This window comes from Phyllostomus discolor, chromosome 12 (assembly GCF_004126475.2).
Source record: "Phyllostomus discolor isolate MPI-MPIP mPhyDis1 chromosome 12, mPhyDis1.pri.v3, whole genome shotgun sequence".
In the NCBI taxonomy this organism is placed as follows: Eukaryota; Metazoa; Chordata; class Mammalia; order Chiroptera; family Phyllostomidae; genus Phyllostomus; species Phyllostomus discolor.
In genome coordinates, this window is record NC_040914.2 from 9,067,058 (window position 1) to 9,084,739 (window position 17,682).

Here is a 17,682-nt window from a genome sequence, read left to right on the forward strand (position 1 = left end):
GACGAAACTTTCTTCAAACTTCAGAAAGGGCAGAATGTTTAGTATGAACATAATCTCGGATTAAAGTGATGTATGGAAATTGCGTTTCCCACCATTCTACGAGGCAGGAGGAGCTTGAGGGTGATTTTTCATTCTAGTTCCAAGTATTTCCGGGACACACACTCACACGAACTCTGTTTCCCAGCTCCCTTTGGCGCTACTGTCCTTATAGATATGAATCGGTAAATGAGGAAACATAGTATGTGCACAAAACCGAAGGCTTCGCTGTTTGGGATCTCCAAAATCCCGTAATTTAGTAAGCAGGAGGACGCAAAAAGCTGAATGAGGGTTTAAAGCAAAATCTGTTTTTTTAACGCTCTGCTCACCTCCTGGTACAACCCACAATGATAGAAAACAACTACATTGTATCCGAAGACTATAGTTCTGATAAACCGCCAGGAACTTTGTTTTCCAAATCGTTTGGAGGGAGTTTTTCCTTCCCGATTTGTGGAAACTTGGAAATTGGTCTCCATTTTCCAGCAACCCCTAGTCGACTTCGGCTCTTTCTCAGGGCCTGGGGGAAGGGAAGAAGGCGTTGAAACACTCTTCGGTCTCCACAAGGAACTGCCGTCTTTTACCTTTCGCTCTCGCTCACGCTTTCTCAAAGGTACCCATTGAACTCCACTTTCCGGCGAGGGTAGGCAGTCTTGTCTTAGTTTGTGGATCCGGTATGGCCTATTCCCCAGCATGCTTCGGACTCATGGTAGATCCCTCCCCTCAGTCAATGGAAAGGCTTTCTGGAACTCCATTTCCCAGAAGACACAAGGGCTCGCTGTAGCAACTGCTCCGAAGCCTTCCTTTGTATTGACTACGTATCCCGGAAGACAATGCGGCCTAGCGTAGGAGGAAGGAGGAGCCCTGTATCTACTCCATTTCTTAGCTTGACTCCGGAACTGCAGTATCCACTGCGGGGGGGGGGGGGGGGGGGGGTTAGAGATCACATGGGACTCCATTTCCCGGCGTGCTTTGGGAGCCTCTTTACACCTGCAATGCAGTGAGGGTGTGGCGACGACTCCATTTCCCGGCTTGCCTCAAGAGCCGATATCTGCGGGTCCTCCAGAGCCGACTCAATTTCCCAGAGTGCACCTGGCACGGGGGGCATGCACACCCAAACGACACAGTGAGCTACAAGACTCCATTTCCCGGCGTGCATCAGGTCTTTGACGGAGTGTTTGCGACTACATTTTTGAGACATAATGAGAGGCTCACAGTAGCCTCAGAGTAGTGAGTGTGCGAGTCTGAGTCAGTTTCCCCTATTACTTTAGGGTCCGCTGTGGACATAGTCGACTGAGTTATAGCCAACAATATTTCCCGACGTGTAAGTGCGGTTTACCTCTGAGGCCTTTGTGGACTACATTTCCCGACGTGCCACACGGCTCCGAGCAGAGGGCGGTGACAGCGGCGCGGAGGGCAGGCGGACTGCATCTCCCGGCGTGCCCAGCGGCGAGCGCTGGGCCGGAGCTGAGCCCAAGCGGCGCGGCCTGGAAGAGGCCGGAGGCCGGGGGAGGCGGCGGCGACAGCGGCAGCCCGGGCAGCCCGAGCCCCGCGGCCTGGGCCTGCGCTCGGCGCCATGAGCGGCGGCGCTCCTTCGGCGGGCGTCTCTGTGGGCTCGGGCCGGCCGCGGACCAGCTCTTTCGCGGAGCCAGGCGGCGGAGGCGGCGGCGGTGGCGGCGGCCCTGGGGGCTCGGCCTCCGGTCCGGGCGGCAGCAGCGGCGGGAAAGCGTCAGTCGGAGCCATGGGTGGGGGCGTGGGGGCCTCGAGCTCCGGGGGTGGTCCCAGCGGCAGCGGCGGTGGAGGCAGCGGCGGCCCCAGCGCGGGCACGAGCTTCCCGCCGCCCGGGGTGAAGCTGGGCCGTAAGTATTAGCGGCGTCCCTGGTGGGTGGAGATCAGGGTTCCTGAAACCCCTCAGTCATCGGTCAGGTTCTTCCATATGCCTAGATAAGAGCTCGAGGTCACTGCCTCCGAAAAACTGGGATCTGAGATCTCTCCCAGAAAAGGATTTCGGGGGAGGGGGGGTTACCGTCACTTGGAGTTTAGGGTTAGAGTTAGTAACCCTCAAAGAAACAAGGGTCACAGGTTCCTGTTCTTCCATTACCGAATTCTTGGGGTTTTGAGGCTTGAAAACAGGGATCTGACGTTGCCCTGCATTAGATAACAGGATCAGGGGTCATCGTGGCTGGTTTACAAATGGGGCTCAAGGGTTATTGTTCCCAAAGAGAACAAGAATAAAGTCACCACTCAAAAGGGGGGGGGGTCTGAATTTGCTTATCTTTAGAAGATGGGGATTTGGAGAGCATATTACTTAGAAGCAGGTATTTAGGATTATTGTGTCTCCGAAGAACAGGGCTACAGCTTTCCAAACCTGGTACCCAGGTCATCTTCCCCTTTAAAACACAAGACCTGATCTCATTTTCTGTTCATTATATCTGTATTCCCAATGGTGGAAATTAATGGTTGCTGTTTCTTAGAAATAAGGACAAGTTGGGAGTCAGCCTACCCTTCACACCAAGTAATAGCTACTGTTCTTCAAAAGACATGGTTTGGTGGGTCTCCTTTCACAAAAATGGAATGGGTGTAGGGAAGTGTCACAGTTCTCCATCGATGTGGATCTGGGTTATACCCCTTTTATTATTCTGAGGTGTGGTGTTCTTGGCTCTGGGAAAATAGCTGTATAGGATGATCTCTTTCAAAAGAAGGTGTAAACTGGCCCCTCAATATGGATTTGACTCATCAGTGACCCCTTTTCATTGGGAAACCTTTTATCAGTTTCCTGAAGAAAAAGGGTTACTACCCCAAAGAATGCCACGATGATTTGCTGCTCTTCAGAAACTAGAGCTGGGAATTATAATTTTCCTATGAAGGACTGAAGCTGGGTTAGCCCCCTGATCATAGAGATCAGGTTCACCAGTCTCACAATTTAGTGTGTATCCATTCCTGACCACTCACATACAGAAAGGGGTCTGGGGCTTGACCACACCGATGAGATCAGGTCAGTGCCTTCTCTAACCTCAAAGTACTTGGGTAAGGGCTAACTGTCCCCAAAAAGTGAGTCAGGGCACTAGCACTTATGCTAGGAGGAGTCATTTATTTCTGTCACTAAAAACGAGTGGTGAAGTTACGAGCTCTACCAGGGAGAACGTAGAGGTCACTCTCCCTTGAGCTGTGAGAAAGGTTAGTGCATTCCTAAAGTATAAGTACCTCAGGGTTACTGCCCTCTTAAGTGGAGGAGGTTAGGTCAGGCTTTCCCAGTCAGGGGCCAGAGGACAGTGAGCTCGGATGGATTCAACATCTGGGAGTGTCATTGTCTCCTCAGACCAAGAGGACCCAATGGTTTGCTGCTTACTAGAAGTGGAGAGTAGGGATCAATAAGAGGTTTAGGTGTCAGTATCTTCCTATATGGGAGGAGGGGCAAGGAATAAGGGGTAGAGAGGCCCCAGAAAACTTCTATAGAGATCCCCCTACCCCACAGCCCCAGGATGGGGGTTGGCCAGAGGAGAAAGGTCAGTGGATTTTGTGTCTCCTTTGTTCCCCAGGTGACAGCGGGAAGGTGACCACAGTGGTAGCCACTCTAGGCCAAGGCCCAGAGCGCTCTCAGGAGGTGGCTTACACAGACATCAAAGTGATTGGCAATGGCTCATTTGGGGTCGTATACCAGGCACGGCTGGCAGAGACCAGGGAACTGGTAGCCATCAAGAAGGTTCTCCAGGACAAGAGGTTCAAGGTAGCTTGAGGGGAATGGGGATGTGGAGGCTTAACTGGTTATGACTGGTGAGAGCCCAGCAAAGGGATCTGAGCATGGGCCAGAGGAGAGGAGAGAAAGAGGGGAGTGAGTTTTGTGGAAGATGGATGTAGGTTCTGGGAAAGGCCAGAGCTGAAAGTTCAATGGGCTTTTGCTCTTTATAAGTATTTTTTTGGAAGTTTTTTTTAGTTTACATAGAGATTGTGTGGAGGTGTAGGTACTGTTGTTCTTCTTATTTTAATTAGGCTGAAACTGGAAACTGAGACTCAGATAAGAGAATTGCGGGAGGTCAAGACTATATTCTTACTCTCAAGCACTCTATCTTAATCACTAAGTCAAGCTTCTACTCAGAGGAGAAAAGGAAGCTGGTGGCACTGATAAGTGCCTTTGCAAAGGTCTCACTCTGCCCCAGGTGCTTGGCAAGTGCAGGATGGAATCCAGTTTGCCCAGTGCTCACCAAACCATGTGCCTTGGTATGGGGTTCTGTCCTTTAGAAAGAGGGGTGTCCGTTCATACAGAGGTGCCTCAGGGAATGAGAAGGAGATGGAGGAGTGGCAGTTGAGGGATAGTTGGTGTATGAAGGACAGCATTTTGGAGGCTAGGCTAGTCTGGATGTAGGAGAAGTGAGCCTAGGCTGGGAGGGAAACAGGTCAGGCCCTGGATCTTGATAGTGGGTAGTCTCAGGGGCAGGAGGATCCACGTTGTCAATCAGATGTGATTAGTGTTGAGTCCCAGAAGAGAGATGGGTCTGAGGATGGGGAGTTTTGAGGTCCCAGAGGGGAACAGAGAATAGGGAAGAAGACTGAGGCTGGGTCCTCTTTGGGAAGATGAGAATTGGAAGCCTGGAGTCTCCAACTCAGGATCCAAGCCAGGGTTTGAGGGCTCAGACACATCCAGGGGACTAATAGGAGTGGGGACTAGGGTGAACTGGATGGCCACTGCTCCGCTGTTGTTGTGTGTGCCATGCAAGGAGGCAGACCTTATGCAGCTACATTGTCTTAATTTTTCAAGAGAAGCAGAAAAACAGGGTTTATACGTGAAGTCATCTGAATTTTCAAATATCAACAGTAAATTGAACACTTAAAACAGTGGGCTGAAGAAAGCACATCTGTGGTCTGGGTTTAGCCCATGGGCCTCCAGCTTGTGTGTGAGGGAGACGAGTTGGGGGGGTGAGTAATTAGAGGCTTCCCCAGGGGGGCTTGGGAGCCTGGACACAGAGTAAATAAATGCCCAGCTCTGTTGGCAGGAATGGGAGTGTAGGGCTGTGGTGAAGTACGCTAAGGAGGGAAGGCAAAGAGAGCTGGTGGTTTTCTGAGGCTCTCTCCCTTTACCCCCAAGAACCGAGAACTGCAGATTATGCGGAAGCTGGACCACTGCAATATCGTGAGGCTGAGATACTTTTTCTACTCCAGTGGGGAGAAGGTGAGACCTTGGGGGTGGGGGAATCCTTCACCTTAACCCATTTTCCTGTTTGCCTTTCCCATGACTACCAGTGTTTCCCCCATTTTCCCCAGACCTTCCCTCCCTCTTTCCTGTTCTTTCTTTACAATGCCTCACACCTGTCTTTTGCTCTATACAGAAAGATGAACTTTATCTGAATCTAGTGCTGGAATACGTACCCGAGACGGTGTACCGGGTGGCCCGCCATTTCACCAAGGCCAAATTGACCATCCCTATCATCTATGTCAAGGTGGGCAGGCGGGCAGGTGGGCAGGCTGCTGGGGCCCAGGCCCACAAAGCAGGAACTCTGGACCCTCCTGCCTTCTGTGGGTTCCTTCGTTCTCCAAGTTTATGTTGGTTTGTGGAGGCCTTGTGCTTCCTGCCCTTGTCCCAGAGACGGAGCTTGCCAAGTACAGGGCAGCCCAACCTGATGCTTGACTGAATCAGGGAGGCAGGCTTACCAGGGCTGGGGAGGCTGTAAGGTACCTGCTTGGGTCTTCACTGGGAGCCCAGTGACACCAGTGGTGTTGGAAGAAGTAGCTCAGAATCGGGTGCTGGTGGCCGAGAATACAGGGGGTGGGGCACAGTGAAGTCTCAGGGAAGAGTGGGAGGAGGCAGGGTCGGAGGGCAGTTAGTGTCTACAGAGCCAGGAAAGCAGGCACCTTCATCCATCGTCTCTGCTGTTCATTCCCTAGTGCCTGGTGCTGAGAGCCCTGGGTGTTTCTGTCCCTCAGCAGGTGTTTGAATGAATGAATGCATGTGCAAGCCTAGAGACCCTGTGGAGAAGAGGCCGGGGCAGCTTGCTGCTTTGGGAGGAGGTGGTTGGGTCCAGGTTTGCTTGAGGTTGCCAGGGGCCCAGTTGCTCCCTCTTGGTGAGCCACGGGACACCAAGTGGTTGGTGCTGTGGGACTTCGCTTCCCAGGAGGGGAGTTTTCTGTCCTGTGGCTGCCTATGTGTCAAGCCCAGCAATGAGCAATTTCAGAGGCCCAGTTGATTAAGATGCAGGCCTTGCCTCTCTTGAAGCCTCTCAATTTAACTATAAAACTGCTAGCAACTGCTTCTCTAGAAGGAGCACAGGGAAGGCTCCAGTCCTGCCTGCTCTGGGGCAAGAGGGATCAAGAAAGGCTTCTGGGAGGAGACCAGGCACAGGGTGAGGAAGTGGTACCTCTGGCCAAGGGCAGCAAGAACAGAGAAGGAGGGGGCTCAGGAAGCAGGTTTGAGTAGTTACTACTTGCCAGGCCCTGTGAGGCACTGATGGAAACACAAAGATCACTCACTGCCCTGTTGGCACGTAGGTTCTAGTCAGTCAGTGGGAGAGTGGCAGGGAAATGCAGCTGGAGAGGGGCTGCTTGTGGGTGGTTTGACTGGTGGGTAAAGAAGGCTGAGCCCTTCTTCCAGCCAATCACTTTGGGTGAGCTGAGTGCCAAGGCCTCCCTCGTGTCTTTGGCTTACCAGGCTTCTGCTGAGGTGTGGGACTGAAGTGGTCAGTAGTTCTTACAGTGTGGACCAGCACCAGCACTGAGAGTTGTTGCAAAAGCTCCATCCTAAACTTACTGAATCAGAAACTGGGAGTAGGGCACAAGAGTCCTTTTTTTTTTTTTTTTTTTTTAAGATTTTATTTGTATTTAGACAAAGGGGGAGGGAGGGAGAAAGAGAGGCAGAGAAACATCAGTGTGTGGTTGCTTCTCGAGCACCCCCCAACTGGAAACCTGGCCTACAACCCAGGCATGTGCCCTGACTGGGAATCGATCCAGTGACCCTTTGGTTTGCAGGCTACCACTCTATGCATTGAGCCACACTAGCCAGGGCAGGAATCCTGTTTTAATAAGGCCTCTAAGTGATTCTGATGCACATGAAAGTTTGAGAACAAGGGGTGTGGAAGAGTTTTCAAATTGGAGAGAGGGCCTGGAAGTGCTCTTCAGACTAAGAGAGTGACATGCCGTGGGGAGAGCTAGGCTGGAGTTCTGTCCCTTGCCTGTCCCAGGTGTACATGTACCAGCTCTTCCGGAGCTTGGCCTACATCCACTCCCAGGGCGTGTGTCACCGTGACATCAAGCCTCAGAACCTCCTGGTGGACCCTGACACTGCCGTCCTTAAGCTCTGTGATTTTGGCAGGTGAGCCTGACCTGGGGTATGCTGGGCTGCTGACAGGGTGAGGAGGGGCCCTAACTCTTGCCTTGTGTTTACTCCTGCCCACCTCTTCCCACAGTGCGAAGCAGCTGGTCCGGGGGGAGCCGAACGTCTCCTACATCTGTTCCCGCTACTATCGGGCCCCAGAGTTGATCTTTGGAGCCACTGATTACACCTCATCCATCGGTCAGACTTGCGGGGGGTGGGCGGGTGGGGATGGCAATCATGGCAGTTTTTGAGTTCTGTGTGTCAGCCAGGCTTGCTGAGAAATGCTTAATGTTTATTCTTTTATGCAGTCCTCACGAATTTTGGAAGGTTCTGCTGTTGATTTAGGTACAGTCTCGGGTTTAGAAGGCTGAGGCCACCTGCCTGCAGTCACACTGCTGGGACTGGGCAGGGTTGGGGTTTGAAAGCTGACCTAACTCTAGAATCTATGTTGGCTCTGGAACCTCCCAGTCAACCCTCACTTCTCCAGGGGGAAGGGTTGATTCTGACCTTGGGGGAATCTGAGGTGAGGCTGTCAGGGTGGGACCTGCCCATAGGGCTCTGTGTCCCTCCCTGTTGGTGGGGATAACAGTGCTACCTTCCAGGCCTGAGGAGAGGGCCTGAAGGGTTTGGAAGAGAAAATGCTTCAGTGGTGTGCGGAAACTGCCTGGTCCTTAGGTGTGAACTTGTGTCGCAGTTGTCGAGGTATAGACCAGGAAGGGGTGAGAGTACCAGGTTGCAGCTGTGTTCACCTGGACTGGAGAGTGCAGTGCAGTCAGGCAGACCTGGAGGTTCAAAGTCAGGCTCCAGTATTCCTAAACTGTGTGACCTTGAGTAAGGCACTTCTCTGAGTTGAGACTATGGGTCTCTTGGCCCCTCTCAGGATGATCATAAGGGACAGAAGGGTTTGTGAGGGGATGGGCATGGTACTCCTGACCCTCCCCCATTCCCCTTCAGATGTGTGGTCAGCTGGCTGCGTACTGGCCGAGCTCCTCCTGGGCCAGCCCATCTTCCCCGGGGACAGTGGGGTAGACCAGCTGGTGGAGATCATCAAGGTGAGGGCAGAGCCTGGTGGCCAGGGGTGGGGCTGACTGATAGGAGTCTTGGCTCAGACCCCTCTTTTTCCTGCAGGTGCTGGGAACACCAACCCGGGAACAGATCCGAGAGATGAACCCTAACTACACGGAGTTCAAGTTCCCCCAGATTAAAGCTCACCCCTGGACAAAGGTGGGGCAAGGCATGCATGGCCAAGGTCTCCGTCAGAGACCAACTGGTCTAGAGATGTGGCAAAAGAGTCAAGGCTTGGGCACCTGTCAGTGACTTTTGTTACATTTCAGTTAATGGAATTTCTAGGAATCTAGAAGTTGAGAACCCATAGTTGATTCCAGAGTCCCATTTTTCTAGTGGGGAAACACTTACAGCAGAGCCCCTACAGTCATGGGGCCTGGTGGGCTGTTTCACTGATACAGACTGAGCTCCCTGCAGTGGTTAGGCCTCAGTTTTCTCATTTGGGAAGTGGGTTTGGGGGAGGCGGGCAGTCATATTTGCTGCCAGCACTGGGGCAGTGAGGTGCAGGAGCATGCCAGTGCCCTGGGCCTCTCACCCTTGTGACTTCTGCCCTTCCTCACCAGGTGTTCAAATCTCGAACACCACCCGAGGCCATCGCACTCTGCTCCAGCCTACTGGAGTACACACCGTCCTCAAGGCTGTCTCCGCTGGAAGCCTGTGCCCACAGCTTCTTTGATGAACTGCGATGTCATGGAATCCAGCTCCCCAACAACCGCTCGCTTCCCCCTCTCTTCAATTTCAGCCCTGGTGGTGAGGGCACAGTCTGGGATCTGGAAAGCTGAGGGGGTGGGTGGCAAGGAAGGCCTGGGCATGGTAGAGGCCCCCACAATTTATGGAGCCCCAAACTTGACTCACCCATGCCTTGCGATCTCCTGTGCGAGGCTCTTTATAGTTCCTTTGAAGTGTCTGGTGGCCACATGTGTTCGCCAAGAGCTGGGTCCCTATTCAGTGCCCTTTTCTAACTCCAACCGGGTATGCAGATGCCCTGCCCTGCCTTCTGACCAGGCAATGTGATTCCTCTCTCTAGAACTCTCCATCCAACCATCTCTCAATGCCATTCTCATCCCTCCTCACTTGAGGTCCCCAGCGGGCACTGCCACCCTCAACCCATCCTCACAAGGTAAGTCCAGGTAGAGCAGCGTTTTTCAGTGGATGGGGGTGCTCTTTTCACAGCCCCTGGGTTTCTGTAGGCACTTAAGGAATTGCTGATGGTTTGAAATACAGAAAACATTTACAGCATGAGAATGGTCACTTGTGTGGGGCATTATCGCCTATGTTTGTGTTGAAATGCTAACTGGAAAGCCCAAGGCGTTGGCTTACACAGTTATTTGTTGCCCATATTTAAAAATTGGGGCCATTTCATGTACAAATCTAGATTTCCTGTTTCTCTTGGGGAGGAAAATCAGATGGGACAGCAGCCCTGCCTTTCCCCAGGGCTGAGTTCTAGTTGTCCCCTTTGAGGTGGGGCCTGGCTCTCTGGTGATTCACTCAGTGACCAACCTGGCCTCTTTTGGCATTTGAGTTTGCAACCCTGGACCTAAAATGACAGCTTTCAATTTCTGATGTAGCATCTCACACGGACTTCCTGCTTATGGGGGGTGGGGATTGAAAGGCAAAGGCTAACTCTCTGCTCCTCCTTCCTCCTCAGCTTTAAGTGAGGCTCAGACCAGCCCGGAATGGCAGCCAACCGATCCCACAGATCCCCTCACTAACTCCTCCTGAGGGCCCTGCCAACTACTCTTCTATGTGGGAGCCCCCGAGTGGGGCTGGGAAGGGGGGCATGGCTCCTGCCCTGGCTGAGCCCCTAGACTAGAGGGCAGAGGTAAATGAGTTCCTGTCCCCTCCTCCTGTCCCTCCCTCACCAGCCTCACCCCTGTGGTGGGCTTTTTAAGAGGATTTCAACTGGTTGTGGGGAGGGAAGAGAAGGAAGGATGGATGGGGTTGGGGGCATGAGGACTTTCTACCCCTTGGCTCCCTTCCCTTCCCCCAGGCCTCCACCTCCTCCAACCCATCCCCTCCTCCTGTGTCCCTTGTAAATAGAACCAGACCAGTCCATTTCTTCTTCCCTTCCCTGCCCACCCCCGCCCCCCAGGTGTAAATAGATTGTTATAATTTTTTTCTTAAAGAAAACGTCAATTCGCACCGTCCAACCTGGTTCCTCCCCCTCCCATAGCTGTGTCCCCTCCGGTCCTCTGCCCTAAGGTCTCCTCCTTCCTCTCCCCACCCTAGAGGGCCGGGGTAGGGGTGGTGGGGGGCTCCTGGGCTCCTGATGTCTTCTTAGTTTCCACAGTAAGGTTTGCCTGTGTACAGACCTCCGTTCAATAAATTATTGGCATGAAAACCTGCTTCCGTCTGGCTGCCTGTTTCCCTGGAGGTGAGGGAGGTGCCCGGTGGGACAGGAGCAGGCTGTATCTCAGGCGGGGGGTGGGGTAGAGTGAACCCAGGTTGGGCCATCTGAGGCCTGAATCTGGGCCCTGGCTCAGATGCCCAGCCTTCCCATGTGAAGATGAACAGGTCTGGCTTATATGCTGCAGAGGCCAGGGAGGAGCCTGCCCCCTGGACCCAGCATGAACCATCTGCTTCCACCCAGGGAGGGAGAGAACTGGGGACCAGAGAGGTCATGGCCACAGGGCATAAATGGTAAAAATCAGGATTTGAACAAAAAGCTGTCTCAGTCCCTGCTGCCTACTGCTTCAAGGGTTTGGAGGACACAAAACTTAGCCTGATGTAGATTCAGTGGGCATGCATGGGGGCAGAGATGCTGTCCCCAAACCCTAGCAGATCCCCAAGCCTTCATTTCCAGGTCTCAAACAGGGCACTTACCTGAGCCACCTCCTATGGATGCTGGGAAGCGACACTCCTGAGAGGCTGGTGCAAAGCCTGGCTTTTACCCTCACTTAGGAAATATGCTGGGCCAGGTGGTGGGGCCACTGGCAGAGTGACACGGTGCCTCCTCCATGTGGTGCCAGCTGTGGGCCAGGGCAGAAGCCCCAGGGGAACAGAGTCTGGGGAGGAGCAACTGACAGGTGCCTTCCTGGCCAAGAAAGACCGAGAGGAGTTTCAAACGTTGCAGAGGGAGTTCAAGGACCGTTGTGTGGCATTTGGGCTTTTGTCTGCTCAGGCCAGCCCTAGGGGCCATCTCTATACTGCCCAAAGCAAACCCTGGCCTTCCCTGCTGAACACTGTCTAGGTATCACCTTTTTTTGTGTCATGAAGATATAACGCAAGTGGACTAGGGTAGAGGAAGAGGGCTGGTCTGGGCAAGAGGCAGGCCTTGGGGCTCCTGGGGACCCCTTCCCCATTGCTCACATCTGGTCAGCCATGAGGTCACCATCCCTTACTCTTCTCCCACCCCCTCAGCCTCTGCCCAGCTCTGGACTGTTCTCTCCTTCCTGGACCATCTTCAGTCTCCTCCAACAGCCCACCTTGACTGCAGGGAGCCCTAACCCCCATTTAGGACCCACCCTTTCTCACACTGCCCCACTTAGCCCAGCTCTGAAGGCCTTCTGAGGTCTAGCCCTCCCTCCCAGACACACAGCCACGGCCCTGCCTCATTCTGCCTCACCTGCGAGAGTACCTGGATCTGCAGAGGCCTGGGAGGAGCCTGCCTGTGGACCTGACCTGCCGTATATCATGTTTAGAGATAGAAGGATTGTCACGTAAAGGAATCTTTGGAAAGGCTGGGGATTCCTTCCTGCCCCCAAGACTTGATCTTTTGAAAGACCCCTCAAACACCAACTTCTCTGTGACACCAGCTCACCTTTCCTCCAGTTACAATGAACCCCCTGAGCCCCCACCTCCACAAAGGTTTCACTCGTTCTGGACTCAGGCTGAAGGGATGGGCTTGGTGGAAGTCTCAGCAATGCCTCTGCCTAGCTGTGGGACCTTGAGCAAGTCTGCCCATTTTCTTGGCTGTACAATAGGGATAATTCTTAGATTTCCTCACGGGCCCATTGGTATCACAGTGGTAACTGTGGTGCCTGCCACGGCAAGGGAGTCAAATGTTCGCTGTTGTAATTGTGAATAACTGGACAGTCTCCAAGTATACTAAGAGCTCACCCTCCGTGCTGTCTGCCTGGAAAGTTCTCCTGCTAGCAGATTCCTACCTCCTCTGTAAGTCTCTGACTCCTGACCTCCCACCACCCAGCTTTGTTCCCTGCTCTGGGGCCCACTGTCCATGTGCATGCCTACCACAACCCTGAGGAACCCAGAGCTGCAATCGGCCTGCCCTCGGGCAGGGTGGAGGCCTGACTCGTCTCTAGCCCCAAGCATTGCCCAGCACTCAGGAAGGACACCCCAGATGAAAGAATCAACGAAGCACACTTAGTAAGGCCATCTGTACTTGTGTGTGTTCCTCCTACCACACTGCAGGCCTAGGCAGAGCCCGAGTCTGACTCATTCCTGGGTCTCCAGCATCACATCTTCAACTAAGCACCCCCTGGGAACCTAGAGCTTTCCTTTCACATTGTTAAAAATGAGATTAAGGAAGCCCGGACAAGTCAAATGTGTTCCTCCTCGGCAGAGCCGAGTCCTGGGTGCTGAGAGTCCAAGGAAGCCTTGGGCTATGGGAACAGCGGAGGACCTGAAGACATAATGGGCATGTATCTGAGCACACAGCCCAGGCTCAAACAAGGTGACCTGATGTTGCTGGGCAGCAGGGTCACACAAAGAACCCTGGCAAACCCTGCTTTGTGGGTGACCTGGGACAGATCCTATCACGTCCCAGGGCTTCAGTTTCCCTTCAGGCAGAGAAAGGTGACAAGAGAAATCTGGCAGGGCTATTCTGAGGAGTTAGTGGGTAAGAGGCCAGGGTGGATCCTGGCACCCACTGGGTGCCACAGTGGCTTGCTGGGGGGTGGTCCCCTTCTTCCCCAGAGGTGCTCATACTTGCTGTTGCAACCAAACTGTTTTATTATTGCTCTTCGTGGTATCACACGAAGGCCGTGTCCAATTGCAACAGCCCACTCGCTTCGCTGGCTCCCAGTGCTGCCTGGCACAGCTGCAGTGTGTCCTCAAGTGCCAGTGGCTGGGATGTCTCGATGATGGCGATGGTCTCCCCAAGTTCAGTGCACATGATAGTCTGCTGAGGCTGGGGGGCTGGGGCTGGGGCTGGAGGTGGTGATCTGGGCTGCAGGGTCATTGTCCGGGCGCGGGCATGGACCCGCTGATGCAGGCGCAGGCCTGCCATGGCGCGGAACCAGCGGCCGCATGTCCCACAGTAGTAGGGGCTCTTGTTGTAGAGACCAGTGATGGGGAGGCGGGGGGCACGAGCGAAGGCCACTGGCCGCAGGTGCAGCCTCCGATGCTGCTGCAGGTTGGAGCTCTGTGTAAACCGTTTGCCACAGTCTAGACATTGGTAGGGACGCACCCCTGTGTGGGTCAGTTGGTGGCGGCTGAGATTGGCCAGAGAAGCAAAGGTCTTGCCACAGGAGTGGCACTGGAAGGGCCTCTCGCCCGTGTGTGTCCGTAGGTGGTTGTGCACATGGACCAGCTTCTTGAAGCCCTTGCCGCAAACCCCGCAGCAGTGTCGCCGCTCGGGGGGCCCGTGGACCGTGCGCCGGTGCCGGGAAAGGCGGGAGGCTGAGGCAAAAGACTTGGAGCATTGTGGACAGGGCAGCTGGGCAGGCGGGGTAGGGGGCAGTGGCGGGGGCACGGGCTCAGCTGGAGCTAGGGAGGCTGCTGCGGTGGCAGGAGGCGCCCCGCTCTTGCCGGCGTGGGTGCGCCTATGGTAGAGAAACTTGGTCATGTTGCTGAATGTCTTGCCACAGCGGCACCGATGCAATGGGTTGGCGGTATGGGCCCGCCGGTGGGCCACCAATGTGAGTTCTGTGCTGAAGCCGCGACCACAGTCCACACAGAGATAGCGGGCTTCCCCACGGTGCAGCCGCAGGTGCTGCTCCAGGGAGGCTGCTTTCTTGAAGACCTTGAAGCAGGTGGTACACTCGTGTGTGCCACCAACATGGGCCCGCCCATGAGCCAGCAGCCGGTTTGCTGAGCTAAAGCAGCGCTGGCACTGGCTGCAGCTGAAGGGATGGGTTGTTGACCCTGGGCCATGGGATGCCCGCCGGTGTTGCCGGCGTGCCCCTGCTGAGGTCCAGTGTTGGTGATAATCCCCACAGCTCTGGGCCTGGCTGGCTGTGGACTTGTTGCCTTCTATAGCATCATCACCAACCTCTGCTGTCAACCCTTCCTCCTCTGTTTCATCATCTTCTTCATCCTCCTCATCTTCCTCTAGGCCATTGCATTCCTCTTTCTCTAGGGAATCAAAGTGGGTTCCCTGATGCTCCAAAAACTCCTCAGGGGTGGCACAGAGGGTACAGCACTCAGGACACTCGTAGGGCTCCATCTTGACTCCAGGTGGATCAGGGGGCGGAGGTGGTGGTGCTGGAGGAGGGGGAGGTGGCGGCACTGGTGGTCCAGCTGCTGCAGTAGAAAGGTGCTGGGCCTTCCGATGAGCCACCCACAATTCAGGTGAGGGGAACAGCTCCTGGCAGTCCCCACACTGGTACTGGATCTGGCTTGTAGACTCCTGGAGGTGGGTGTCCTGGTGGGCCAGGAGCTCACCATGGGAGAGGATGAGCTGGCTGCATTCGCCACACTGGAAAGGCCCATCCTCAGTACCTGGCACTAGCTCCGGCTCCAGGCCAGCATCCTGGGTGGTCAGCGCCTCCTCCTCTGTGACAATGGGTACATGCTGCTCCTGGTGTGAGATGACTTCCTCCAGTGTGTTGTAGAGGTTGCCACACTCAGAGCACATGAATTGGTGGTGCTGGAAAAAGAGGGATGAGGCAAGGGCCTCCCCAGGTTTCATCTCAGCCACCTCTGCTGACATCTCTGTCATCTCCCTGAACACTGGTATCGGCATCTCCATTGCCTCTGGTGACAACTGTGTTGACATCTCGGCCATGTCAGCCACCTCAGCCACCATGTCTGCCATTGTGGGGAAGGCAGTGCCTGGAGAAGGAAAGGAGCTAGTGAGACACCAGGAATCTAAGAGAAGAGGGGACATCTCAGGAATTCCCTTGCCCATCCTGTTGCTCACTAGTTTCTGTCAGTCACCGAGTCTAGATTCAGTGTTTATGTCTCAGTCATCAATAAGCCTGTGAGTCTGAAGCTGACACATGTCCCATGACACCCAGACATCTGCAGGGAGAGACAGCCCTCCTCTGCTTGGCCCCTGATGCTGCCCTCCTTACCCAGAGGGCCAGCCGCACCACTTCTGAGAATACATGTCTTTTTGGGCCTCTTGGCCTTTGCCTGTGCAGTTCCTTCTCTCTGCAGCACCTTTCCTCCTTCTGCATGGAGACACAGAGATGCAGCAAAGCCAACAGATTAAGAGCTCAGACCCTGGAACCAGACTGCTCTTGGCTTGAGTCTGAGCTCCACCACTTACTTCCTCTCCCTCAGACTGTTTTCTCACTTGAGAAATGGGGCTAAAAGTAGTACTGATCACAAAGTCCCTGGTACTTGATAAAGGCTAGACAAAACCACTTGTAGTCATCCAGAAATGCTTTTGGACCCTAGGTCCTGATGCTGCTATTTATTCTTCTGCCAAGGAAGTTCTCTCCTCCTCTTGTCTAGCAAACCCCTCCCCAGCATTTCCTTTGTGAAGGCTTTTCTGACATGTCTACAGTCTCAAGCTGGTGGCCACTCCCATCCTCCTCAGGGTTCCTATGGCATCCAGTGCCACCTTTGTCATAGCAATTATCATGAATTTGGGATGAAGTCTCTGTGCTCCCCACTGAGCTTGTAGGCAAGAGGGTCTGATTCATTATAGTACTGTTGTCACCAACATAACCACAGACCAGGGACAGGGATTTTAACTATTGCCCTTTTCTCTATTGCCCCATCTCTAGATGTGTGGGCTCAATCCAACCCAGGTCCCTTCAGCAAATGACTGCTCCCCTGAACTCCACAATCATAGGAGTAAACTTCTCAAATTCAAATTCCATCTCCATCTCTTCTTCAACTTATCTGTTAGTGCCAGAAGGCTGGTGGAATTCAGTTTACAGCCTGGCACATAAAAGTTGCTCATATTAAGCTCCCAGAGGGCAGAGATTTTTAGTGTGTTCATCAATGATATATTTTCAGTACCAAGAACAATGCTTGGCACGAAATAGGCACTGAGTAGATACTTAGTGAATGAATAATGCTCTCTCCAGAAAGGGAGGCCCAGAGCCTTTAACTGTGCCTCTGCACCTTCTACCTCTCCCACCAGACCACCTCTCCTATTAGACCGTAACTCCCACAATAGCAGCCCAGCACAGGACCCTGCTCCCAGTTTACACCCAATAAATGCACCTTGAGTAAATAATTCACTAAAAGCCCAGAAACTAGACTTCCCTTAACTCCCTAAATTTTTTAGTCGACAGGGCCATGCACACAATAGCCATTCAATAAAGGATCTTTCTGGAAGTAGTCAAGCAAGGGCCCGAGAGTTCAATTTTTCCTTGTATACAGCCTCATTACAAACAGAGAACTCCTCTAGGATGAGGCCCAGTGCCTGGAGTGAAGCTTACGCAAAACAGGCACCCAGGAAATGACAGAAGGTAGCCCCAGAGACCTAACATTTGGACTTTCTCGTTTACATTCCCCCCTTAACAATTTTGGACTGTAAACCATTGGGGGAGGAATGGGAACTTTCTATACAGTGGGTCATAAGTCCTTCCACGAAAGAACTCACTAGGGGCCTGGAAGTTCAACTTTTGCGCTGCACCGCTACAACGCCCTTTTGCTTTGACCAGACATATCAACTCCATAAGCCAAGAGTTCCCTGCAAGGAATCGGGGAACGGCGAGCTCAAGCGCTGGGTCCTGCACACCGCGATAGCTCAATGCTCCAGAGCACATAGGAAGGAGCGCTCTCCTTCCACTCCCGCCATAGCGTAGGCCCCAAAGCTCTTTGATCCCTGGTATCCCCTTCGTTCTCCCTCCACTCTCTCCGTTCCTCTAGCGCTCTCTCCCCCCGCCCGCCCTGCGGCGCCCCTCACCCGTCTCTCTTCACTCCAGCAGACCCCGCCGCTCTTGACACAGACCCTCTTCTCCCGGTTTGCGGCACCCCTCACTATCCACACCTCCCATTGGGCGGCGCCCTCATCTCCGGTGGCCAATCAGAGCCGGCAGCGTAGGGCAAGCGCCCTTGAGCCTGCGTATTGAAGCTCAGGCAGGGCTCGGTGAGTTTCTCCACGCACACAACTGTGCCTTGTGGGCCGGGCTCCGGGCTTGGAGAAGCGCTTGCGCAGTGCTTCTGGGTGCTTCTCTGCGAAGTCCGAAAGTTGAGTG

The 17,682-nt window shown here is 53.9% G+C and overlaps 4 protein-coding genes across 5 annotated transcripts in view; 1 reads left to right on the forward strand and 3 right to left on the reverse strand.

The window, feature by feature from the left end:
* LOC118497666 (carcinoembryonic antigen-related cell adhesion molecule 21-like) overlaps positions 1-17,682 on the reverse strand; it is an 834,765-nt gene that overhangs the window by 385,436 nt on the left and 431,647 nt on the right. The window lies entirely within an intron of this gene.
* Positions 1-17,682, reverse strand: part of LOC118497667 (carcinoembryonic antigen-related cell adhesion molecule 1-like) — a 746,496-nt gene that overhangs the window by 380,241 nt on the left and 348,573 nt on the right. The gene's annotated exons all lie outside the window — the stretch shown is intronic.
* GSK3A (glycogen synthase kinase 3 alpha) lies at positions 1,510-10,746 on the forward strand. The gene is made up of 11 exons (XM_028530375.2): positions 1,510-1,892; positions 3,573-3,760; positions 5,117-5,200; positions 5,358-5,468; positions 7,203-7,333; positions 7,428-7,534; positions 8,291-8,388; positions 8,465-8,560; positions 8,965-9,151; positions 9,429-9,521; positions 10,050-10,746. The coding sequence occupies exons 1-11, from the start codon at positions 1,610-1,612 to the stop codon at positions 10,121-10,123; spliced, it is 1,452 nt and encodes a 483-aa protein (XP_028386176.1). The 5' UTR covers positions 1,510-1,609; the 3' UTR covers positions 10,124-10,746.
* On the reverse strand, positions 12,724-17,589 carry ZNF526 (zinc finger protein 526). 2 transcript variants are annotated; one of them, XM_028530370.2, is made up of 2 exons: positions 17,391-17,589; positions 12,724-15,355 (listed from the first exon to the last, which is right to left on the reverse strand). In XM_028530370.2, the coding sequence occupies exon 2, from the start codon at positions 15,336-15,338 to the stop codon at positions 13,332-13,334; it is 2,007 nt and encodes a 668-aa protein (XP_028386171.1). In that variant the 5' UTR covers positions 15,339-15,355; positions 17,391-17,589; the 3' UTR covers positions 12,724-13,331. The 2 variants fall into 2 exon arrangements, with proteins under 2 accessions (XP_028386171.1, XP_035868722.1); XM_036012829.1 differs by lacking the exon at positions 17,391-17,589 and adding an exon at positions 17,085-17,265.